The sequence below is a fragment of the Mus pahari genome, chromosome 19 (assembly GCF_900095145.1).
Source record: "Mus pahari chromosome 19, PAHARI_EIJ_v1.1, whole genome shotgun sequence".
Taxonomy (NCBI): Eukaryota; Metazoa; Chordata; class Mammalia; order Rodentia; family Muridae; genus Mus; species Mus pahari.
This window is the reverse complement of record NC_034608.1, coordinates 57,566,874-57,592,008: the sequence shown is the minus strand read 5'-3', so window position 1 is coordinate 57,592,008 and position 25,135 is coordinate 57,566,874. Positions and strand designations below refer to the sequence as shown.

Sequence of the window (25,135 nt, the reverse complement as noted above, 5' to 3'; positions counted from 1 at the left end):
CTGGAAGGCCAAAGAAGCCGATTCTGATATCAGGGACAGAACCGGCTGCATTGGCAACAGGGCACATAGCCTCCCCAGTGAGAATAAGGGCCAAGCGAGCAAGCGCGGAGTCCTAAAAGCGCCTTTCTTCTGCATCCTCGAGGCCAAGTCACTACCAGGTTGTGCCGTTCACAGTTAGACAGTCAAGGGGATCCCCCGGAGGCATGCCCACGGCGAGGACATCTAGGACATGTGGTCATCAAACACATAAATAAGAGAGCTAGGCAGTAATGTTTTTCTCCCAGGTGACACTTTTATAATGTCCCGCCGGGAGCTGGTGTCCTGCCTTGGTGACCATGGGTGCTGGGTCTCTTCCCAAGGTTGTAAAGCAAACACTGCAGTTTAACTGTCTCAGTTCCCTATATCCCCTGTATCTACAGCACTCTTGTACACACACGCAAAAAAAGGAAGGGGGGACGGAAGGAGGAGGAAGGCAGGGAGAGTTGGGGATTGGAGGGAGGGTGAGAGGGAGGAAGGGGGGGAAAAAAACGAAGAGACAGAGGAAGGAAGGAGAAGAGGAAGGGAGGAAGCCTATAGATCTTGGCCGTACTGAAGAAAGCCTTAACTTACTCCAGGTTGGTTTTGGCGTTTACCTCCAGTGGCCCTATGAAGATACAATGTAGCAAGGTTAGGTAAAGAAGTAACTGCAGAAAGCAGGCTTCCCTGCTCGGCTCAGGCCAAGGGACACTTGTGACCCACTGCACCCTAAGGAATAGTTTATTACTTCTTTAAGAGGCAACATCAGGGCTCAGAATGAACTTAACATGAGGTCGAAATTGAACCCCCAAGTCCCTGTCATGGCAGCTGGCTGTGGCGCATCTGCTTGGATTACGGCACCCAGGTGGAATTCTTGTTTTTAAGACATCCTTGAGTCCAGAAAAATCCTCACGACAAGCCATTCAGATGAAATAACTTTCTTAAAAAAAAAAAAAAAATCTACAGAATGAAGAAAAAAAAAGGGAGGGGGTGTCAGGGAGTTGGGCAGGGGAGAGACACCTTGAAACACAACCTGGGAAAACTTGGAATAACAAAACAAAACAAAACCAATAAAAAACTATGGCAATTATTCTACCAAACCATTATTCTACCAAAGCTTTGCTCTACAGAGGTAAAAACTCTTTGATCTTTGATGTCACAGAGCTTCCCACTGGCAGAGCTAGCTGCTCTCAGAGCAAACCTGTCTTCCTTATACAGTTTCCTCATGCTAGGTGTGATGGTTAACCTGCTAACTTGATACCACCTTAGAACTACCTGAGAAGAAAGCCAATGAAAGACTGTCTAGAGATCAGGCATGAACATGTTGATCGATCAGTGTGCCACTATGGCTCCTCTCGATCAACTTGTTCATGGTATCATGTATTGGGAATATGCTTAAGCGAGAGAGTTTATTTATTCATTTTGTTTATAACTACAAACCTTGTTTATACCAAGGTGGACAACAACACAGCGTTGGTTGACAAGCTGAAGCGATTCCAGCAGGAGAATGAGGAGTTAAAAGCTCGTATGGATAAACACATGGCAATTTCAAGGTAAACCTCCAAGAGTCTATTTCCCCTTCCCTCATCCTCGGACATCTACGGTCCCCTCTGGCTACGCTCCACCGGGCACCTCCCGGGCATGTGAGAGAAGCCGGTGGGCAGTTAGTTGATGCTTTTACCAAGGTGCCCTAGACCTTCTTACCTACCTGCAGCTCACTAACTGTAACAGCGCTGTCAGACAAGGAGTAACCGCACACGTGAACAGAAAGCAGTCCGAACAGAAAGCAGTCCTCCAGTTAAGACAGAAATAAAACAAGCCTTGTGCAAGTGTCCCATTGCCTACTGGGAAATCTCCCAAAGACTAGAGCTGCCAGCAATTACTCATAGGATTATTTATTTGGGTCAGGCTTGAGGTTCTGGTATTCGGGGGTTTTGCTTTCCTTTTTGTGGTCCACGGGCCTTGAGCGGGGCGGGGGTGGGGGGGTGGGGGGGACACACATTAGGCAAGTCCTCTAACACCCAGCTATATGCTTCCTTGTAATAGTTGGGTTTCTCAGCTTTAAAAAAATCTATGACCCATATGCCAGTGGTGGCACATGCCTTTTGTCCCAGCATTCTGGACTGCTTCAGACAGGTCTGTAAGTTCAAGGCCAGCCTGGTCATCAGAATGGGTTCCAGGGCAGCCAGAGCTACACAGAAAAACCCTGTCTCAAACAAATAAACAACAACAAAAACAAACAAAACCTAACCAGGAACCCTATGTTTGGTTGATAGCTCTGGGATGCCTGTCCTTTTCTGAAGGGAAATGAGAGGAGAGGAGGGATGTGTGGGAGGAGAAGAGGGAGGAGAAATTGTGGTGAGGATGAACTATAATGAGAGAAAAGTCAGAAGAAAAGAAAATTGATAACCCTGGACAAGAACCTGTGTATTCTCCCAAAAGAATTTTTTTTTTTTTTTTTTTTTTTTTTTTTTTTTTNNNTTTTCGAGACAGGGTTTCTCTGTGTAGCCCTGGCTGTCCTGGAACTCACTCTGTAGACCAGGCTGGCCTTGAACTCAGAAATCCGCCTGCCTCTGCCCTCCAAGTGCTGGGATTTAAGATCTGCGCCACCACTGCCCGGCTCAGAAAAAGTTTCTTGAATCTTCGGATGTAAGCAGCAGTAGTTCCTTTTTGACTTGGAGTCACATGATCTCTGGGTTTGGTTTTCCAGGCAGCTTTCCACAGAGCAGGCCGCGCTGCAGGAGTCCCTCGAGAAGGAGTCGAAGGTCAACAAGAGACTGTCCATGGAGAACGAGGAGCTTCTGTGGAAACTGCACAACGGAGACCTGTGCAGCCCCAAGAGATCGCCCACCTCTGCGGCCATCCCTTTCCAGTCCCCCAGGAATTCTGGTTCCTTCTCCAGCCCCAGCATCTCGCCCAGATGACGGCTTCTGAATTCAGGAGACTCTCTTGACAGCACGGAGGCACCGAGGCGCACTTCTGCGGGACTGACCCTCTCATGGGAACTCGAGCTGCGTTAGCTCTCTGGGATGTCCTCAGGATATAACGGGAGAGCAGCCGCCAACCGTATTACCTACATACGAATAGAGAGCTCCAGAGGGAGACTTTTAACTTGGTCCAAAAGCCTCCCCCCAAAACAGATTTCGAAACTGAAGTGGACATAGTTGCACAAAGCACTTAAGGAACGAGAGAACCTTGTTCTTTGCCTTCTTTCACCTAAGCATAGGGGAAAACTCTCAGGGCCCTATTAAGATAAAGATTTATAACCTTTATAATGTTCTTCACCAGAGACACCTTGTGATTTTTTTATTTCAGTCTGACTGTAGGCAAGGGGGTGTGTGTGTGAGTGAAATGGGTGTACTGGTGTGTCACGTTACTGTCATAGCTTCGCCCCCCCCTGCTGTGTATTAAAAGTCAACAGCTGTATATAGCTGGGCCTGTATTAACCAAGTTATAATCAGCACACGTGCGTCAACAAAAGCCATAGAAGAGAAAGCAATAGTGCTTGAATTTCCCCCCAACTCGTCTCAGCACTGTGACACGGCAGGGCCCAGGCAAGACAGGAAAAGCCTTTGTTTGTTGTGGCTGTACATTTTTTTCTCTGTTGTTAGTTTTTCCATGTTCAGCATTATCCGTTGATATCGGTCTTTTTTTTTTTTTTCCTCTGTAGATTTTCATGAGCCTAATTGCTATACTCGGATTCATTTTCTCAGGCTATGAGCAAATGTAGTACCCTAATTTTTCTAAACACAAATCTGTATAAAGAGTAAGGGGGTGGTAGCAATGGATGTTTCTGACTTTTTTTTTTTCCCCCTTGAATCCAAGCTAGCTTCACGGAGCTAGTCCTCTGTCTTCCCTCCTGTTATTCTAACCCCCCCCCCCCCCCGCCTTTCCTTCGTCCCCCATGCAGAGCCACAGAGGCAAAGCTACCTCCTTCCTAAGTGCAGTGTGTGCTTTTCCAGGGCCAGTTTATCTCGGAGGTGCCGAACCTGTTTCCCAAATAAGCTAAGCTCTGGTTCTGACACTACAGAACTTTGGGAACCCCCCCTCGGGGGGGGGGGGAATCAGTAAAGGCATTTTTAGCATGTACTAATCCACACAAGCAGAGAGTTAAGCCAACGGTTCTGTGTTGAGTAGATCAAGAATGTTAACGCTTACTTAGGCTCCTCTGAGGATCCTTCCAGCCATTGGAATGTAACAGAGTGGCCAAAGAGTGAGAGAAGTATGGCTTCTGCAGCTCCTTCACATTACATTACATTCAAAATTCAGCTGTTCACTTACCATCTCCCCAGACTCCAAGACTCTCTGTGAAAGTTAGGATCGCTGTGGCTCCCCACCACCCAACCCACAAGCTTCCCCGTGCATGCCAGCATTGCGAGGTCAGTATTTACTAGTTCGTGGTCAATGCTGCTCAAATAACCCCTATAGCGAGGACAGATTCAGGACACTAGAGGTGGGTATTTGAGTCATCCTAGACTTCTACACTACAGAGCTAACTGACTGTCATGATGCATGCTTTTTATTAGGGGTTGTGTTTAAAGTCTCTTATCTCCAATAGTTTATGCTGTATGTAACCTACCATGTTTGCTCCCGATAAATAGGAATGATTGCAGCTTCACTGCCACCTCCCGGAATAGCTCTGCTCCTGGTCCCAAGTTGTTCTCAATGATGTTAGCCAAAGTCAGGTTTGTTATTTATGCCCTAGTTATGGTAAAGTTCATGTAATGACCTGCCATCCCTCATACCACGTAGATGTCTGGGAAGTCAAATCTTAGAGCAATTAAAACGCCTAGAGAGCATTTAAGGGGTTTTTTTGTTTTGTTTTTTTAAACCAAACATTTTATGTAGAATACAAAATTGTTGACACATCGTTAAAAAAAAGTGGGTGTGTGAACAACTGTAATGTATAGCAATGGGAAAGTGTATTTTACTTTGATCAAATAAATAATGCTGGAATATTCAATGTAAGAATGACAGCTTCTGACATTCTTCACTCTTCAAAGCCTTAGGTTATGTGTCCCCCCGTCTTGCCCCTCCTTAGGCAGGCAGGCAGGCGCCCTATGCTATTTTACGGAACTTAGAACCCAATGCCAAAATTTGTTGTGGCTGAAATTGGCTCACAGAGTTTGAGTTTAAGATTAAGCTTTTCAAAATACATGTATCAGAGAACTAAACTTTGGCTAATTTAAACGATTCTTTCGCCAGGCTAAAAGAAAATTGGAACAGCTGTGATCTTAAATATTTTTCAAGACAGGTCTTAGCCAAAGCCGAATCTTCTTCAGTCCATTCATCTATGTTATGTTACAGGCTGAACTGTTAATCGTGTATATGCAGTTATTTTGAATAGAAGGGTTTAAAATCAGTACTCTGAGTGTGGCAATTTCAATGTAAAAAGATGTGATTTTGATACCTTTATAAATGAACTTGTGTTAGCTTTGATAAAGTAACATATCTAAGCATTTGAATCTTGAGTCCTTGCTTGTGAGTAAGCTGTTGAACTTGGTTCAAACATCAAACAGAAAGATCGCTGTCAAGCCCTGCTGGATGTACACGCTAAATGACACAACAAGTACTTAGCTCACTTTTTTTTTTATATATAAAATCTTGCTCATTTAATAGAAATGATTGATACAAAGTTGTTGACATGTTTTCTCGGTATAAAAAGTAGAAACATGGCTGACTCAAAATAACATACTTTAGTTAGAAAAGTTTATACTCCTATTAATAGACTAGTGACTTCCTTTTAATTCGGATGTCTGTCTGACCCACTGGCAGGGGTTGGCCCTTGGGCCTCCTATAAAGCACCCGGAAGCTGTGTGTGCAGATGGGCATCCCATCGGTCCACTGCTCTTCACTTTCCAAATCAGGAAAACTCGACAGTGGTGGCTACTGTGGTCTGTCCTCGGAGATTCTGAGCTGTGCATATGTAGTAGCCCGCGTCGATAGTCTCAAAGTCTTCCACGGTAATGATGCTCTGGGAGATTCTTGTGGTGTGTCCCAGTCCTCTGTGGATCAGTCTCCAGGTGTCCTGGATGGTCACAGGCCTCTCGTCCTGTTTAAAGATGACACACAGACTGAAGTCACATTGACAGCTGCTTCCCTCACTCGGCTCCCATCCACCCGACCCATTCAGCACAAGCTCACTGAAGGCTGGTTGGTAATGCTGAGCTCATAAGTGGGTTTTTTTGTTGTTTTTGACTACATAATAACTTAAGTGGAGTCTTGAATTTCAGGATGCTGTTTTTGTGGTTTCTTTTTGCTTTTTTTTTTTTATATGTAAAATGAATTATTTTGGGCCTCTATGGGGGACCGGCTTAAGCATAAATACATGGGCAGGATCTTTTCCCATTGTGTCACCCTCACACTGCCAAGTGGTTCTTGTTTATGGAACTTAAGGTCAAAAGCCCCAAAGCAGCGACTCTGTGAGTGAAGAAGAGACTCCAATTTGGAAGAGGCAGGAAAGCAATTAGGCTAATGTTCCTTGAGACTACAGAGAGAGGCAAGCTGTACCAAGGAAGGCTAAGATAATGCCCTAGGCAGCGTGAGCTTCTATTCTAGAGGATGGTGACTTGTAAGATCTATTTTAGGCAGTTGCAGCAATCCACTTGATAAGGGTGATTATAATATCACTTAATGCTTTTTTTTCTCCTAATAACAGCAATGTAAAAGGTCATTCTATGGAAAAGCAAGAATGTCTAAGTAGAACAATGCATTTAAAGCAACCAACCTAGCATCTAGATGCTGGCAAGCTCTGCCCTCTGGGGACCCATATTTTCCACCCCTCACAGGCTAAGCAGAGCCCAGGCTACCTAGAGCATCTTGGGAGTGTCTCCTCTGGCAACCAAGTTGGTAGCAGAGCTGTTTATTTCAGTGAGCAGACCGTGCACACAGACTGAGGACTTCTTTTATAGAAGACTATTTTTAAAGGGACGATGCTGACCTCATATCACCTCGTGAACAGGGTCTATGTTTCAATGCCCCCTTGGAGAATGTCTGCTCCAAAGCTTTGCGCGGGCCTTGTGTGGGGCTCCATGGCCTGCGGGTGCCTGCCTTTCTCCCACTCATGTCTTTGAAGCTTTGTGCACCGTGAAAGGTTAGAGCAGTCTAGAGTGGACCTAAGGCGATGATGTTGAAAGCTAAAGTTGAGATGTAAGTAGCCTTGCCCGCTTCATGCTGTGATCCCTAAGGAGGAGCAATGAACACTGCACACACAAAGGCATCTTGAGTGATTGCCTAATACAGCCATCCATTCTTTCCTCCTTTTTCTTTAAAGCAAGGTATTTTGAAGTGGACTGAAATATCTTAGAAAACAAACGTTCCCTGGTCCCTGTCTTATAAACCTTGTCGGGTCTAAGTGAGAGAGCTGGCCAAGGCTCCCGCGTGGCGCTTACCTTCTGCCCAGGAAAGATCCACCTGAATTCTACCTCCACATCAGGCTCCCCGAGGACAGTGCAGAGCACGCTGATGTCATCCCCGCCTCTCACTTTGTTGGAGGAGGCCAAGATGGTCGTTGACGGAGGGCCACTGGGAACTGGGAACAAGCCGGAGACAGCAATGAGATCCATAACTGATGGTAAAGACAAGCGTGCGTTCTCTCTGGGGAGAGGAAACCTTTTCGATAGCTTCATGAGGCCAGTGCTAGACGCCCCTTTTGATTGCCTTAGGGCAGTGGTTTTCATCCTTCCCAAAGCTGTGACCGCTTACTACAGTTCCTCATGCTGCGGTGACTTCTAACCATAAAATTATTTTTGCTGCTACTTCATAACTGTAATTTTGTGGTTGTTACAAACCATAATTTATATAGCCATGTTTTCTTTCTCTTTTTTTTATTGGATATTTTATTTATTTACATTTCAAATGTTTTCCCCTTTCCCGATTCTCCCCCACCCCCAGAAATCCCCTATCCCATCCCCCCCTCCTCCTGCTTCATGAATGTGTGCACCCACACACCCACCCAGTCCCACCTCCCCACTCTCAAATTCCCCTACACTGGGGCATCGAGCCTTCACAGGACCAAGGGCCTCTTCTCCCATTGATGCCCAGCAAGGTCATCCTCTGGGTCCCTCCATTTGTACTCCTTGGTTGGTGGCTTAGTCCCTGGGAGCTCTGGGCAGACATATATGTGACATCCATCATCAGAAGAGGTTCAAATATACAAATGAGGAAAATGTTTGTGGGACAGCACAAGTGCTACCTGTGTTTCTAGTACAGTAAGTACCCTTACATCATAACATTTTAGAAACATGTCTTTATTATGGCCAGACCACTCAATGGGTAATTCTGATGGCGGCCTTCAGCAAGGAGATGTGCTAAGAACTGGGACTAGAGGAGCAAGCCAGACAGACGGATTGAGCACTTACAGCCCATACTCTAGCAGAGTGTGCAGCCCCTGAGCAGGCAGCTGTAATGCTTCATTTGAACTTGGAAGAAGCCCAGAGTGAGCCTCAAGGTAATGTAGACTGAGAATCAGGTAAGCAGCTAAAAATTGAAGTCTCAGTACTGAGCTTAAGAGACACAGATAGGAGGATTTCTGAGTTATGTGGTGACTCAGAGGAGTGGACAAGGCCATAGCAGTGGTGCCAGCCACACAAGGCCTGGCAAGGACTTGGTGTTTCTGTAGGTAAGAACATAGCTGGATGTATTGATTGGAACAGCAGTCAGCAACCCTGCAGAACATCGTTTGGAAAAGTGAGGTGGGCATATTGAAGGAAGATATTCTTGGTAGCAGTAGCCGGAGATGGTGATAGCTTGAGTAATTAGGTCAGGAATTAGAAATAGATCTGAAACTAATGTAACGAAGTTTGAAGGATTGGATTTCTGGTGTGGCCGTTCACACTAGGTGACTGATGAGCATCCATCCCTGAGGTAAAGGACATGGGTGAACCATGCCTTCAGGGTAATACTGAGTTTACTGATGAGCATTGAGGTCCTCCGGAGCATGTGAGTACAGATGCGACCTGAATCAATGGTCCTTACCTCACAGACCTGGGCCACAGATGCACATGTAGGAAATTATTAGTTCACAGCTATGGATAGAAATAAGCATTTCCACAAAGAGATAAGGCATAAAGAAAGAAGGACACCTTAAGTACTTCCACATTTAGAATCTAAAGGAAATGAGGCTTCAGGTTCAATCCCCAGTTCTCCCAAAACAAAACAATGGAAGTGCAAAGTGGGGCTGGATGGATTAGCAGTTAAGAGCACTCCCTGTTCTTCTGGAGGACTCAACTTTGATTCTCAGCGCCCAAGCCACTCCTGTCCTAAGTCATCCATTGCCCCCTTCTGGCCCCTTTGGGAACTGCACACATTTGGTCTCGACGCATACACACAAGCAAAACATCCATACGTATAACATTTTTCTATTTTTTCATATTATTAACAATCTGTTCATAAAATTTAAAAGAGCTGGAAATCAAAAGGAGCCGAGGTGAAAGGGATTTCACGTGAGAAGTGGAGTCTAGCAGGAAGGTGACATGTGCTATCTGCTGGATGACACTGGACGCCTGAGGTCTCTGGCAAAGGTTGCTTTTATAATGTACAGCGGGAACAGCCAATCACACGGGGATGAAGGGAAGGAAAGAGAAGTCAGGAAATACAAGGGTCTTCAGGGTATTTGGCAATGGTGGAGAAAGATGACCTCCGTGGAGAGTTGGGGGCTGTCAGATAGGATTATTAGAATTAGAATTATTAAAAATCCTGGTCTACCAAATACATCCTCAGCAGAGAATAGAAAGAATTACTGAACCCATAGTCTGTCTTTAACAGCAGCTAACTTGGGGGACACACCTCTGTCCACAGGGAAGCACCTTGCTGTAGAGAAGTTTACCACAGGGCTCCCCATTCCCTCATCAGTGCAAGAGTCCTCAGGAGACACAAAGGTTATACTGGAGGAGTTAGTTACAGTGTAAAAGGAATCACTTCCTTTCCTCAATTTCAGGGAACGGTGTAGGGTACACTCTCCAGGAAGTCAGGGGAGGGAGGCAGGCTCAGGAGAATCTTGTCAGAAAAGGGAAGTATTATGCGGTTCTATAGAAAGATCTGCTCATTAGCCAATTCCTGGGTCATCAACCTAGGGCAGAAAAGCTTTGAAACATTTGTGAGAGTGGTAGGCTGCAAAGAGGAGGGCCCGTGGTTGGAACCCTGGGGAGCGAGGGATGTGACCTGCACCTGACCAGTGTTTATCAACATGTTCGAGTTGAGAGTAGAACGGAGGCGGCTGATGAACAGGCCAATGGGTTCAGGGAGATACTGAGGTCATCTTGAGAATATAATGGCAAGAAAGACAACTGTCAAATGATGGCAGGGAGTGACGGGAAATGAGAAAGCTAGCAGAATCATGGAGGAACAGAGGTTCCTAATGGAGGGTGACAAAGCACGGGGTGCTGGGACTAGGGGTGCGCACATCCAGGATGCCAGCCCCACGGTGGAAAGTGAATGGTGATGCTATGCCAATCAAACACAGAAGAGAAGGATGTGGAGTGGGGAATACAGACGTTAGACCATCCCATGTCTTTGTATTTCCCTCCCAAAGAGCAGGCAGTGACAATCTAGGTTGGGGGACGACGGCAGACTCACCCTCTACGTAGAGCAGCTGATACTTGACGGAGATCTGAGACTTGCCCGCAGCTTCCGCTTTGCAGTAGACCACGCCCTGGTGATCGGAATGAGGCTGAAGGTACACGAAGCCTCTCTTCATGTCGTACACAATATCCGTTCCATTGGCAGGGATTTCTTTGGCGGGAAACTCCCTGTGGAGCGTGACTTTGGCTGACGGTGAGGTCACTCGACAAGGAACCACAGCCTGTCTGTCCGGGTTCAGGTAGACCACATCAAAGTAACTGGGAGAAGGCACAAACAGCTCTCCTTTCTCTGCAGAGGAGAAGACACAGGCTTAATGACTAGAAAAAAAAAAAAATGAAGCAAGGATATCTTGATGATTCTTAAAACCAGCATACTGGATCTCTAAGAGAAGGCTGGCTTAAAAAAAAAAAAAGTAGAGGATTGTTTTGCATCCTATAATTTAGCTATAATTTAGATGCTGACTGGCCCCTAGAAGTTCGTGAGTTAAAGGCTTGGCTATTGGAAGTTACTCCAGCTTGGTGGGAGGGCTTTAGGTCAGTAGATATGTGCTCTTGAAGGTACTTGTAAGATGCTAGCCTTCTTTTCTGTCTCCCTAATTCCTGACAGTAGCACTTGTCTCAACATAGGACTAGAGTTGTGAGGTCAATTGGTCATGGACATGAACCTCTAAAACTTCCTCTTAGGAAGTTAATTCTCTTAGGTAATTTTATCATAGCTTTGGAAGGGTAACTTACCCGCTTCCCCTGTCTCCTCAAAGGAAAAACCGTAAGGCTGTGATTTCAATTTAGAACCATGGGTCACACTGATGAAACACAGAAGGAAACAAATTTCCTTAAGTTAAAAATAAAAGTAAAAAATTTAGAAGTGTGTGTGTGTGCATGCGTGCCTGTGTGCCTGTGGAGGCCAAAAGAAAATCCTGGAGCTACAGTTACCAGCAGTTGTGAGCCACCTCATTCAGGTCCTATGAAAGAACAGCAAACGTTCTTCTCTGCTGAGCCATCTTTCCAGCCCCATGAGAAACAGTCATAAGACCTTGAACTGTTCTGTGCTTCTGTGTGGAGAATGATCCTCATAGCCCAGAGCCAGAAACTGCTATTCAGAAGGGCATATCTTATATAGTCCAGGTCCTCAGGAAGGGTCACCATAATGACATCACTGTCCTCACACCCAACACAGATGATAGAGTGTATGCCAAGGCTAATGGAGAGGGGCTGGGATAGGGAGAGAGGGGAAACCGACTGGTCTCAGGGATGGCTTCTGCTTAGCTACCATGTCGTGTAATTGGGAACTTTCACCTAATAACAGACAGACAGACAGACACATACACACACACACACACACACACACACACACACACACACACTCCCTTCTGCAGTGCAGCCCGTCAGATTTTAAACCCTAGATGACATTCCTGTCTCACAGAAAAGGAACAGGTGAGAACTGTCTTACAACATCCCCAGGACAGCAAAAGGATTTGGAGTTGGATTTTGGGGCACCCGTTTATGTGTTTGTTTGGTTTGGTGGTTTGGTGCAACACATTAAATCCTTTTGTTTTCTGGATTGTTCTGTAAAGGGATATTATAGTAATTGCTGAGAGAGCTCTCTGGGGCTAATCACAGAACACTTGTTAAATTGTTTCCTGTGTTTCCCTTTCAATGTTCNCAAGCAAGCAATTATTCTTTGCTTTCTCTCTCTCTCACCAGCCTCCCATGTTGCTATTGTATGATAATTCAGGTTGGGCATAGGATTCCTGGAAACAACATCAAAAGTCCTCAAAGGCAGGAGGAGTTCTTTGCTTCCAAGGACCNAGTTCAGGAACACAGAAGTGCTTAAAGGTCATCATTGCTAAGCCCTATACTAACCAGACAAGGTGATTTTGTTACTTTGTAAATTGACTTCCTATCAGTGCCTTTCTGTTGTATCCAAAATCCCTGTTGAGACAGAGAAAATCTATGTAGCCTTGAGTGTGTTACTCTCTGTGTGCTTTAAAATCCCCATTTGTTGCAGCAGAGACTGAAGGAAGGGCCATCTGGGGACAGCCCCACCTGGGGATCCATCCTGTCTGCAGACACCAAATCCTGACACTGTTGCTGTTGCCAAGAGGCACTTGCTGACAGGAGCCTAGTGTGGCTGTTCACTGGGAGGTTCTGCCAGCACCTGACCAATGCAGATGGGGATGCTTGGTTCTAACCATCAGAGTGAGCTCAGGGACCCCAGTGGGGGAGCTGGTAGAAGGACTGGAGGAGCAGAAGGGAATGGCAACCCCATAGGAAAAACAACATCAGCAGGCCGGACCACCCAGTGCTCCCAGAGACTAGACCACCAACCAAGGAGTGTACAGGGAGGGATCCATGACTCCAGATACATATGTAGCAGAGGATGCCTTTGTCTGACATCAATGGGAGGGGAAGCCCTTGGTCCTGTGGAGGTTTGATGTCCCAGCATTGGGGAATGCAGGAGCAGTGGGGCAGAAATGGGTGGGTGGGTAGGTGAGTGAGAGAGCATCCTCATAGAGGCAAAGAGGATGGGGGGAGAGGGTGGATTTAGGATGGGGGGGTTGTGGAGAGGTAATGGGGGAGGGGGATATCATTTGAGATGTAAATGAATGGAATGATTAATAAAAAAACAAAAAACAAAAAATGAAAAAAAATAACAAAATAAAACCTCCATTTGTGAAGAGTAAATAATATCAAAGCCACATCTTTTTAGTGGCTGAGAGTGTGGCTCTGTGATAGGGCACTTGGCTGGGATGTAGAAGGCCTACGTTCAGTCCCTACCACTGCAAGAAAATAAAGATTAAAACAAAAAAGAAACAAAGAAAGAAACCAAAACAGAATTCTATGACTGTAGGATTGTAGAGGCGACTTTGGTTGTGAGGTGCGATGAGTGAGTTATCTGCCCCACTTAGCAAAGCCAGCAGATTCCGAGGTCAGCTTGACTTTCAGAATGCAAAAATTGTTTTCTGTTGTACAATCCATGCCATGGGGGAAAAGTGAATCTATATCAGTTGCCTTAAAAATATTTGGAGAGCAAGGGTATGGCTCAATGGTAGAGAACTCTCTTAACATGTGAATGCTCAGTATTACACACACACACACACACACACACACACACACACACACACACCCTCCTCTCACCCCTCTCTCTTTCCCTGTTGTCCCTCCCTCTCTAACCCCTACCACAATAGTAACTTCCATCTTTAAAAAGAAATGTGTTGAGGTTCCTTTAAAAAAAATTATAGGTTACACACCCCTGACAAATGTGCTTGTATCTATTCACATATCATATCACTTTATAAACTAACATGTGGAGTTTTAGCCTTTTAAAGGTCAAATCTAATAGCCTATAAACTAAAGTACAAATTACAGCACACTCAGTGTCTAGTAAAGTGCTTACGAATCTGGTCTCCCCACATATGAAAACCATTGCCTAAGTATTTCCCATTGAGAAGGACCTCCCATTGGAATCGTGTTCCTCCTTGATCTGTCTGTGTGGTGGTTACACATGTCTGCTCCTTTGAGAGCAGTTTATTGAGCTATACACTGAGGATCTGAAGCTTTTCTTTACACATGTTCTACCTCAGTGTTGAGAGGGGGTTGGGGGGTGGGGAGAACATGAAACTGTCTCCTGGGTAAGAAGACATAGATGTGGCAGTCACATATCAAGCATTAGAGATTAACAGAAGGCAGCACCCTAAAAGAAAATATGCAGTGTTTTTTTTTTTTTCGTCAAACTCTAGGAAACACACAAACATTACACGCGACAGACTCTCCCCATGTGGGTAGCTGGCAACCATATGTTCTGAAGGAATCCTGAGCCAGCAGCCAGAACCTCAGCTTCTGTAACAGCCCATCCTGTTTCCTGAAAACCAAGCACACTCCAAAAGACCAAGTGCCAAATCCTGTACTGAAAGCCTACCTGAACTTAGGGTGTGCTGAATAAAGAACATCAAAATAGTACCACCTCTGCATCTGTCAGTCTGTCTGTCTGTCTGTCTGCTCCCTCCCTTGTTCTTTCTCTTTTCCTTGCTTTTTTTCCCCCCCTTTCTTTTTTGACAGGTTCTGATGTAAGCCAAGGCTGGTCCTTGAACTCACTATGTAGTAGCTAAGGATGATGCTAAACTTCTGGTCTTCCATTTTTCCTCCCGTGAGCTGGGATAAAAGGCATGTACCACCATACCTGGCTTTATACAATGCTGGGGTAGGAAAGAACCCAGGCCCTTGTGCATGCTAGGCACACACTGTACCAGCTGAGCTATATCCCCAGCCTACTCTTCCGAACAATCGGAGCGGAGGCTATCCCCAAAGCTGTTGGCTGACCATGGGATATCTTGCTCTAGCCGGGCTGCCCTGTCTGGGCCTAGTGGGAGAGGATGGGCCTAGCCTAGCAGAGACTTGATTGGCCAGGGTGACTGGGATACCCAGAGGGAAATCCAAGGAGAAGGGGAGGGGGTATAGGGAGAAGAATTGTGGGATGAGGGCAATGAGTGGGATCTAAAGTCAATAAGTATTAAATAAATAAATAATAAAAAATAAATATAAGGGGTGGCAAGATGGCTCAGTGGTAAGAGCACTGACTGCTCTTCCAAAGGTCCTGAGTTCAAATCCCAGCAACCACATGGTGGGTCAGAACCCACCCGTAATGAGATCTGACGCCTTCTTGTGGTGTGTCTGAAGACAGCTACAGTGTACTTAGATATAATAATAAATAAATCTTTGGGCCGGAGCAAGTAGGGACTGAGCGAGTAGAGTTGACCAGAGCGAGTGTGACCAACCAGAGCGAGTGGGGTTGACTGAAGCGAGCAGAGGTCCTGAAATTCAATTCCTAACAACCACATGAAGGCTCACAACCACCTGTACAGTTACAGCGAACTCATATACATTAAATAAATAAATCTTTAAAATAAATAAATACAAATAAAATTCACTTTGCCTCAACAAAAAGAAAAAAAAAAAAGTGTTTCCTCAACATTGAAATCGCCATGTTTTAACCCTCCTTTGATCCACTTTGGGAAGTGAAGGAAGAGGAGCCACATACAAAACTCACAGAGCACCCATGAACGCTAACCTATCAGCCTATCCACCAGTAACAGCTCCAGTGACATGGCGTCTTCAGATCAAAACTTAATACTTCGGGAAGACACACTGTAGTGCTAAGCTTGGGAAGGCATCTTCAGCCTGAAATTTGAATATGAAATTCATCCTTATCTAGAAAAACAAGCTGTTATCTTAATCGTTTTCCTTTTTTTTACACTTTGCCATATGTCATAACCCAAAGGGCGCACAGAGAATTCTGTGCAGCGTATCCTAAGTTGAAAGTCTTTCAGGACTTCCCATAAAAGCCCGTTAGAAATTCTCACACAGTTGCAACTGTGCTAACGAGTGTCTCTCTCTTCACCCATCGGTCCATCGACTATGTGGTCCTAGGAAGGTCTCAAGCCATGCTAGATAGCACTGGATTGTGGGTCAGAAAAATGAGTTTGACTCCTTCATATGCTACTATGCGTCCCCAGGTCTCTGAAAGAGTCATCTTGCCCTTTTAAGCCTCAACATCCATATTGTTACTAAAACAAAGATAATGAACTAGCGTTAATTCCCTTCCTTGGGGTATCATAGGAGGGGAATGAGATGCCTGCACTGGAGAATCAGCTCGGTTAATGTATCTTCTTACAATGGAGGGGCTTTTTGAGCAGGAAGGGTAAACTACATGAGCTGTTGCTAATGCACTGGTAATGAGGGGTAAGATCACTGGGTCGTAGACGTAGTTCAGTACAGACCTGCCAGGCAGATCAACTCAGGACTTAGACAAACCTCATGAAAGCCTCTGCCCAGATACTAAAAAAGGGTTCTGATTTCTCCTGAGACTAACAGCACCAGGAGATAGAGTTTGCAAGATTCCTAAAAGTTGTCCCTGATCTTTGAGCCTTGTTGAAGAACCTCACCCTGCAATGTTGGAGCCCTCTGAGATCCAAGGTGGAAGAAGGCTTGGAGCCAGCCTGAAACAAAAGCATAGGTCTTGCCTGGCCAATGAATGCTGGTGTCCTAGGGAGGGAGGGACTCTCCACTGTGACCCACTGTAACCACAGGCTTCCCCCTTCCCCTCCTAGTCTCAGACGAGATAGAAGCTATGAGGATTAGATACTTCAGGAGTCCTGCTCTGGAGCGTCCGCTCCTGGAACTCACAAGAACAAATAAGATGGAGCCTTTAGTGACCCACCCTGTTGCTATGGAGGTTCCAGCAGGAGCTGGGCTCAGGTCTGAGTGCAGCAATGAGCAGCCAACAGCCACACCATGCAACTGTGGAACTGGTCAGGACAGAAATGTTCCTTCCTATGCAGTCCACTATGAGACTATATCAATTCCACATGTCATAACTGAGCACTCGAAATGAGGCAAGGCAAGTGTGACTGAAGAAAAATGAATGTTATATTTCATTTTAACATGTAATTGTTAATTAATATGTATTTATTGGTATTTGCATATTAACCATGTGTTACTTATATTTGCATATATTTACATATAATTGCATGGTGATATGCACTTGCTAATATGAAATTATAATGTATAAATATTGCATATTAATTATATAATTAAATGCATATAAATTGCATTTTATATGCAATTTAAGTTGCTACATGTATCAAGTGGCTGCCCTATTGGGCAATATAGGCATAGACCCTGAATCAGATAGTCCTGTGTTCAAATTCTTTTACCATCTACCTGATATGGGACTTTGAGAATTTTCTTAATTTCTCTAAACCTCAAGTTTCATATCTGGAAAAGGAACTCTTGAAGGAATATATGTATTTATCCTGAAAGACCGTCTAATACTTACCTGAAATACTCCACATATGAGCCGGGCAGTGGTGGCGCATGCCTTTAATCCCAGCACTTGGGAGGCAGAGGCAGGCGGATTTCTGAGTTTGAGGCCAGCCTGGTCTACAAAATGAGTTCCAGGACAGCCAGGGCTAAACAGAGAAACCCTGTCTCCAAAAAACAAAAAACAACAACAACAACAACAACAACAAAAACAACCAAAATCTCCACACATGAAAGCACTTAGCCGTGAGCCTGAACAATAAAGGCTTTTCTGCCCCACCTCAACCCACCTTTACCTGGGGTTCTTCGTGCAGTGGGAACCCCAGTTTGGAGGTAACCTCAGCAGTTCAAGGAGGTCTGCCCTGAACCAGACTCATACCTGTGAAGAAGACATAGGTGGAGCCTGTTCTGGCTTCGTCCCGTCTGCAGATGTAGCCATTGCACAGTCGCTCCCAGCAGCTGAATTCACCCGTGTCGGCGGCGGTGGAGTTGACCAGAGTCAACTGCCCATAGCGGTCGCTCTGCTTCACACTGTAATTTCAAGAGAGGTTGAGGCATCAGGGCTGGTCAGAGCCCAGCCAGGGGGCCTTCTAGTCACATGGTTTCTGCTTCGTGGCTTTCTAATGTCAATACCCCCACGGATCCGACGTGACCTCTTAAATGGCAAAAACAGTAAGAGTGTGTTCGGTGGGTGGAGGAAATAGACGGGGAAGAGGCAGAAAGAAAGCCTTTTCCTAAAAGGAAATAATAAGTGACAATTGTGCTTTCCATTAGAAACTCTTTGGCCTCAGAGCTGGGGTTTCTAGAAGTAAGATCATTGCGGGTCTTAGCATGCAACCTTACCAATTTGGCCAAAAAACCCTGGGACTGCTGCTTGCTCTTTAAAAGAAAGGGGCTTAGAGCTCAACAACATGGAGAGCGCACACACACAATTAGCGAAGCTCCAAGGTTAAACTTAGAATCTTAGAGATACTGTACTATTATGTGAAAAATGGACCCTGTTTTCTCTGCTAAGATGTGAGCTCCAGGCATCGGAAGTTCTCATGGCCGTTGGCATTTCTGGCTTTCGCTTTGGTCTCATCCTATTTTGTTTTTATTTTGATTTTTTTCCCCCGGTGCTTTTATCTAGGTGACTGATAAGAGGGTCTGGAGATCCCCAATTTCTCCCTGAAATGAAGACATTATTATTGACTAGGAGCATCAATCAGCAAACTGTCCTGATAACTGTATCATCACAAAAACCCAGGCACTCGGTTCTCCTAGTGGATGTTGCCCCGTGGTTCAGGAGTCCCAGTGCGCAAAACCAAAATAAACGGGTTTAATCCAAGTGCTCATGCCAGACATCCCAGGGTTTCAGTGCTCTGGGCTCCACATAGCTTTCAGATGGAGTGGAAGGCCTCTTTTTCCTCTTGCCATCAGATCAGTATGAGCACAACTTTAAATTTAGCACACACAAAACGTGGGGGGTCGGGGGGGGGTTGGGGTCCTGAGCACAGCCCTGCTCTGACTCCCTGCTGGATGGCCTATTGCCCCCACCAGGTTTGCCAAGAGGAGGCTGCTCACTCCCACCCTTCACCTCTCTCCTTTAAACTCCACGGAAATCTCTCCTCCCTCAGGAAGCTTCTAATTACAATGGCCTCAGGCATCTCCCCCACTTTCTCCTAATGAAGTAGTTGGCCCCTTGTTTTCCTGCCCCTCTGACACCCCTGGCTTCCTGTTATGACATTGGATCCTGACAGGGAAGGGACTATGCCCACGTTTGTTTCATATTCTNGGGGGGGGGGGGGAATCTGTGCATAGCGCGCAGTATGGATTCCTGAAATACAAATTAATTAAAACTGAAGCAACACCACAACCAAAGGACAGAAGCAGCTGACCCCCGTGGTTCAATTAGGGAAGGCTGAAAGAAGCTGAGGAGAAGGGTTACCCTGTAGGAGGACCAGCAGTGTCCATTAATCTGGACCCCTGAGATCTCTCCAACACTGGACCACCATACAGACAGCATACATGAGCTGATACGAGGCCCCCAACACACATAGAGTAGAGGACTGCCGGCTCTGTGTGCATTCAGAGATGATGCACCTAACCCTCAAGAGACTGGAGACCCCAGGGAATTTAGAGGTCAGGTGGGGTGGGGGGTGGGGACATCCACGTGGAGACAGGGGGTGAGGAGGAGGTATGGATGTGGAACAGTCGGAGGGTGGATGGAGAGGGGAATAAAATATGGAGTGTGAAAAAAACAAAACAAAACCAAAAAACCAAAAAACAGAAGCAACATACAACACTATGAAACATGTCAAAAAGCAGGGACCCGGCTCCCTATTCTGCAGACAATTTAGATACAGATGCCCATCAAAGCCCATGATACCCCCCCTAAGCAGTAAGGCCTAGTGGGAACTCTCTTTTCTGGTGACTGGTGTCTGAAGAAAGTGAGACCTTCACCCCCTTTCCCTGTCATTTTTTATGACTCCCCAGACAAGAGGAAAATGGCTCTGCCCCACAGTGTACTGCCACCAGGGTGTATCACTATGACTACCATGCTACGCCACCACGAGACCAAAGGAATGAAGTCAAACAGTCAAAGTTAGAAAGCTGTAAGTCAAAACAATGACCCTATTCTTCCCTTTAGTGTTGTTAGAGTAACAAACTCAACAGCAGATTAGAACACAGGGGCTCAGAAAAGTGATGTCCGGGAGACACACGGCTGGTGACCAGCTAAACAAGGCCACATGAGTTAGTTGTGTCCTGAGCATGTACTTAGACAATAAAATGCATCTAAAGCATTCCATGCTGTGTCTTGTTGGCTGCTTTCCCCCAATTATTTCTAATCACACGTAATTGTTAGGTTCAGACGAGCTATTGTGAACGCGCTGCCACAGCAAAAACAAAAAACAAAAAAAAAAAAAAACGAAGAATACACACCCAGAACGTGAGAATGTTAGCACTGCAAACAAAAACCAGTGGAAATGAGGAAACTGCATTGTGATTCAAGAGTTAAAACTAGCAACCATGGAAAGACCCAGGAATAGCTAACCAGGTTCTCACAATAGAAAACGGGATTCTCAAAGGGTGGGGTGAAGAGGCCGAAGGCAGCCTTGAAGAGGTGAGACCACAGGGGACTTGAATAGCAGGAGGGGGGGGGCGGTAGGGGCCTGACAGAGATCAGTCAGTGTGCAGCAGGGAACTGTGCACCACGCCAGGGAGGCTGAGGATGTGCTCTGCTGAAGTCACTGTGGCTACCCGAGTAGGCAGTGGATGGAAAGGATCTAACAGTGTCTTAGAGATTCCACCCATTGTTTGCAGAAGGAGAGAGAAGCAGGGCGTGGGGAGACACAGACACATACATTGAGAACAGTGACCATGGCCATCAAGTAAGCTGTGGGACCCAACCTTCTTCACTCTGTGCAGTGGGAAGCCACAGGACTACCATCGTCAGGACACAAGCAGACAGAACCAGAATGGGAGAGGGAGAAGGAAAAGAGAGAATCTGAGACTTTGCTGCTGTTACTACAGTGAGGACGTGCCTAGGCATGGGTACCGGAGGATGCAGGGATCCCGGAGAGAGGCAGGGATTTGCAACTGGCTGGCTATGAGCAGCAGGATGGGATGTTCCAAGGAATGGCCTCACAACTTCAAACTCCGTGGTAGAAGGGATAGAAAAAAAATCTGTGACTGAAACAAATGGAGGAGGATACCTTATGTTAACCTCTGGCCTCTGTATATATACACAGCTAGGTATATGCACATGTGCACACACACACACACACACACACACACACACACACACACACACACAAGATAAGGAACAGAAACGGGAGTCATCATGGAAGTCCAAAGACAAAGTTTCATGAATAGATGCTCAAGAGGGTCAGATGCCTTTAAGAGAGACTGTTAGGCATAAACGCACAGTTTCATCTGGCAGTGTGAAACTCTTGGGCAGCCATCAAAAGATGAATATCAGGGGCTGGCGAGATGGTCTGAGTGATTAGTACACTTGTTTTTCTCATAGTAGACCCAGTTTTAGTTCTCAGCCCCCACATGGCAGCTCACTACTGTCTATACTCTAGATACAGGGTAAACAATCCCCTCTTCTGATGTCTGTAGGCACCAGACACACATACACGCAGGTAAAAACACGTGTGCACACAAGATAAGCAAATCTCAGAAGAAAGAGGAGGAACAGGAAGGAGGAAGAGGAGGAGGAGGAGGAGGAGGAGGAGGAGGAGGAGGAGGAGGAAGAGGAGGAGGAGGAGGAGGAGGAGGAGGAGGAGGAGGAGGAGGAGGAGGAGGAGGAGGGGGAGGAGGAGGAAGAAGAGGAAGATGAAGAGGGGGAGGGGGAAATGGTTAATTTCAGAGGTTAAAAAAATGTCAAAAGAAAATGGAGGTTGACCTGGCACATGACCTCTGGACACATGAACTCTGAAGAGCTCAGAACCAACTAAAGTACCGAGCACCTTCTCTGGGCCCAGCGTTTGTTTGCATGGAAGTAGCAGAAAGGGTTAAGAGGATATTCCTACCAGGGAGCTAAGCAGGCACATAGAAGCTAACACTGGAGGACAACCTGACTACCACCACGGTAATCGCATGCTGTATCTTTAGCAGACTGGGGGCGGAAGGAAGGAAATGCCCTGGAAGACATTTCTGCATATTTCCACCCCCTCTTCTATGCAAACCTCATCAAACAGGAAACACATTAGTTTAAAGGATTACAGTCTAAATGCCTGGATTTAAAATGTCCATTTCTACCAGTGGTCTTGCATCGTCTAAGCATCGGGCTGCCCAGAGAGTAGGGTCTAGTCAAATCTGCTAGGTGCTGAGCGTATGTCGTGACATAGTGAAAGACACAGGCTGAGCCCTCCCTGTAGAACCACTGTCAAAGCGGAGATGCTTCAACCTAAGGCTCTGCATTTCTCTTGTAACCACTGAACTCTGGTGGAGCCGGAAGAAGAGAGGGATAGGAGGTGGGAGTTAAAAAACAAATGTGGGGGGCTGGAGAGATGGCTCAGCGGTTAAGAGCACTGACTGCTCTTCCAGAGGTCCTGAGTTCAATTCCAAGCAACCACATGGTGGGTCACAACCATCCGTAATGAGATCTGATGCCCTCTTCTGAAGAGAGCAATCGTGTTCTCACATACATAAAATAAATAAATCTTCTTTAAAAAACAAAACAAAACAAAACAACAACAACAAAAAAACAAATGTGGGACAAGAACACCAGGATGAAAGTGACCATAACAGCTCTGAGCATCCTAACACACTAGCTTATTACATTAGCTTATTTCAGTTTTGTTTCATTTTGTTTCTTTCAATCTGACACTTCTGACCTGGGAGTGACAGAAAAGGCCGGGAATCAAGGAGTGCTAGTTCAGTGTTCAAAATGTTTTGAGGGAGCGTTCATTCAATGCTTGTGACCTCTTCCCATGAGTGAGTGTGTGCGCGTGCGTGTGTGTGTGTGTGTGTGTGTGTGTGTGTGTGTTCCTGTTCCTGTTCGTGGAGGTCTGAAACTTTCTGCATTTGGTCCAGCTTACTCTCTTTTAGAGTGATGATAACTAAAGAAAGGAACTGATACCTTCCAAAGATAAACACCAGGATGTCCCCGATATCGGAACCTCTTACCTGAGGCAGTAACCAGGTAACAATGGTGCGTCTTTTCCTCTACAAGTCATAGGCAGGGAGTAAGCTGAGGTTTGTAAGATAACTGTTCATTGGTCCCATAAGTACTTATGACTATAAACTAACTGGAAGACACTAGAGTGGAGACAATGCAGAGATTCTAGAGAATTCCTTCACTCAACTTCTGTATAGAATCAAGGGAGCGTAGAGGAGGGTAGCCAGAAAAAAGCCTCAAGGCCTGAGGGGAATCTTAGGAGCAGGGAAGGATGCTAACCAGTCCAAGCAGGGGCTGGAGCGAGGCATTCAAAGGAGATGTCCTGAGAGGATAAAAAAAGGAAGGTCAGGGCCCCACAGGGAGAAGCAGGAGTGTAGAGTCCACGCCCCAGGACACGTTCAAGAGCTGCAGAGCCACACGGACCAGGTTCAAATCCCTGCCCCAGACTTTAGGACTTCAGAGCTGGGGTTCTTTTCTTCCACATCCTGTGTACCTGATCCCTGCAGATCTGTAGTGAGAACAGTCACTTAAGTGACCCTTATGGCATGCTGGGCGTGACACTATGCTGTTCAGAGGAGTCACAGACCGTGCAGCCTCAGCTCGAGGACAACCCCTAGAGTTTTTGACCAGTTCATTATCCTGAGGACCCATGCTCCTTATAATCCTTAGATCCACGTTAGCATGAAGGTGCTAACATTTCCTTTTACTAACACGAACCCTGAAAGGTGAAGAACCAGCCCCTCCCAAGCCCTCCAGCCGACTCTTCTGGCCTAACCTAGTGTCTGTCACACGGATTTAATCATAAATGTTCATAAGTAAGTGGTGTGGGTTTCATCCTACCAAACCAAGACAAACTGATGCAAACCCTGGCGCATGTGTGCACGCGCGCGTGTACACACACACACACACACACAAACACACACACACACACACACACACACACTCGACAAAGAAACACTTGCATGATCTCATGAAACCACCTTATTAGTAGAAATCAAGTGAAGAGACACAAGGCCCCTTGTTCTACTGAACCATCTAGTAACCACTGGAAGGCAACTAACCATAGGAAAGCTACCAGTTGTTAAGCATCCACTACATAAATGATAGCACAGACAGCACAGGCTACCATTTCTCTGAACCATGATTCCAGGCACCCTGTTAAATCCTCTACCTCCCCTGCCTTGGTCCTCATGAGGCCCCACGAGGCAAACACTATTGTTATCCTGTGTGGTAGGCAGACAGCCCGAGGCCAGAATGGTTAGGATACCACCTGAATGTTATCCAGAAAGAGCCTCAGGATAACTGGAAGCTCCACTTAATTCATTCTTTCCAGGGCCACTCATCCATCTAAACTCAGACTTCCAGCCTTGGACACTATTTTAAGATGGCATAAAAATCAAAGTTGCATTAAACATGCACATTCAACCTTCACATCAAGAATTAATTGGTTGCTTTCTACCACGTGCTCGGGGATAGAGACTCATGTGTGCCTGCTAGTCTGCATTTCAAGTGTTTGCAGAGGGCCTGTGTTTACTCTAAGTCTCAATCTAAGAATGTGTCAGAAGAGAATTACTCTGTGATATGCTGGGAACGGTTTCGTATGACAGCGTTCAAATGCTTGGTGACAGACAGATGGGGCAAACATGTTGACGCTGTCTGCCAGAGTTACATTTTTTTTTTTAAAGGAAGAAAGAAGTTATACGCATGAAAACTCACAGAGAGCCAAATATACAAACTAAGGAACCTCAAAGAAATATAGCTACTTCTTTTCTTTCTTTCTTTTTCTTTCTTTCTTTCTCTCTCTTTCTTTCTTTCCTTCCATCCTTCTTTTCTTTCTCCTTTTTAATTTCCCTTCCTTCCTTTCTTTCTTTCTTTCTTTCTTTCTTTCTTTCTTTCTTTCTTTCTTTCTTTCTTTCCCTTCCTCTGACTTTCTTTCTTCCTTTCTTTCTTTTTTCTTTTCCTTCCTTCCTTTCTCCAATTTCATTTCCTTCCTTTCTTTTCTTTTCTTTCTTTCTTTCTTTCTTTCTTTCTTTCTTTCTTTCTTTCTTTCTTTCTTTCTCTTTCTTTCTCTCTCTTTCTTTCTTTCTTTCTCTCTCTCTCTCTCTCTCTCTCT

The 25,135-nt window shown here is 45.7% G+C and overlaps 2 protein-coding genes across 8 annotated transcripts in view; one reads left to right on the top strand and one right to left on the bottom strand.

The window, feature by feature from the left end:
- The window catches only part of Mtus1 (microtubule associated scaffold protein 1), a 150,179-nt gene extending 144,699 nt beyond the window's left edge, over positions 1 to 5,480 (top strand). For all 7 annotated transcript variants that reach the window (XM_029532078.1, XM_021218675.2, XM_029532080.1 and 4 more), the window contains 2 exons: positions 1,471 to 1,568; positions 2,726 to 5,480. In XM_029532078.1, the coding sequence (XP_029387938.1) occupies positions 1,471 to 1,568; positions 2,726 to 2,939 (312 nt within the window). In that variant the 3' untranslated portion in view covers positions 2,940 to 5,480. The remainder of the gene's footprint in view (positions 1 to 1,470; positions 1,569 to 2,725) is intronic.
- A 130-nt stretch (positions 5,481 to 5,610) lies between these two features.
- The window catches only part of Pdgfrl (platelet derived growth factor receptor like), a 63,027-nt gene continuing 43,502 nt past the window's right edge, over positions 5,611 to 25,135 (bottom strand). The window contains exons 3-6 of the mRNA XM_021219594.2: positions 17,794 to 17,945; positions 10,591 to 10,884; positions 7,407 to 7,546; positions 5,611 to 6,067 (exon numbers count right to left, since the gene is read on the bottom strand). Coding sequence (XP_021075253.1) covers positions 5,879 to 6,067; positions 7,407 to 7,546; positions 10,591 to 10,884; positions 17,794 to 17,945 — 775 coding nt within the window. The 3' untranslated portion in view covers positions 5,611 to 5,878. The remainder of the gene's footprint in view (positions 6,068 to 7,406; positions 7,547 to 10,590; positions 10,885 to 17,793; positions 17,946 to 25,135) is intronic.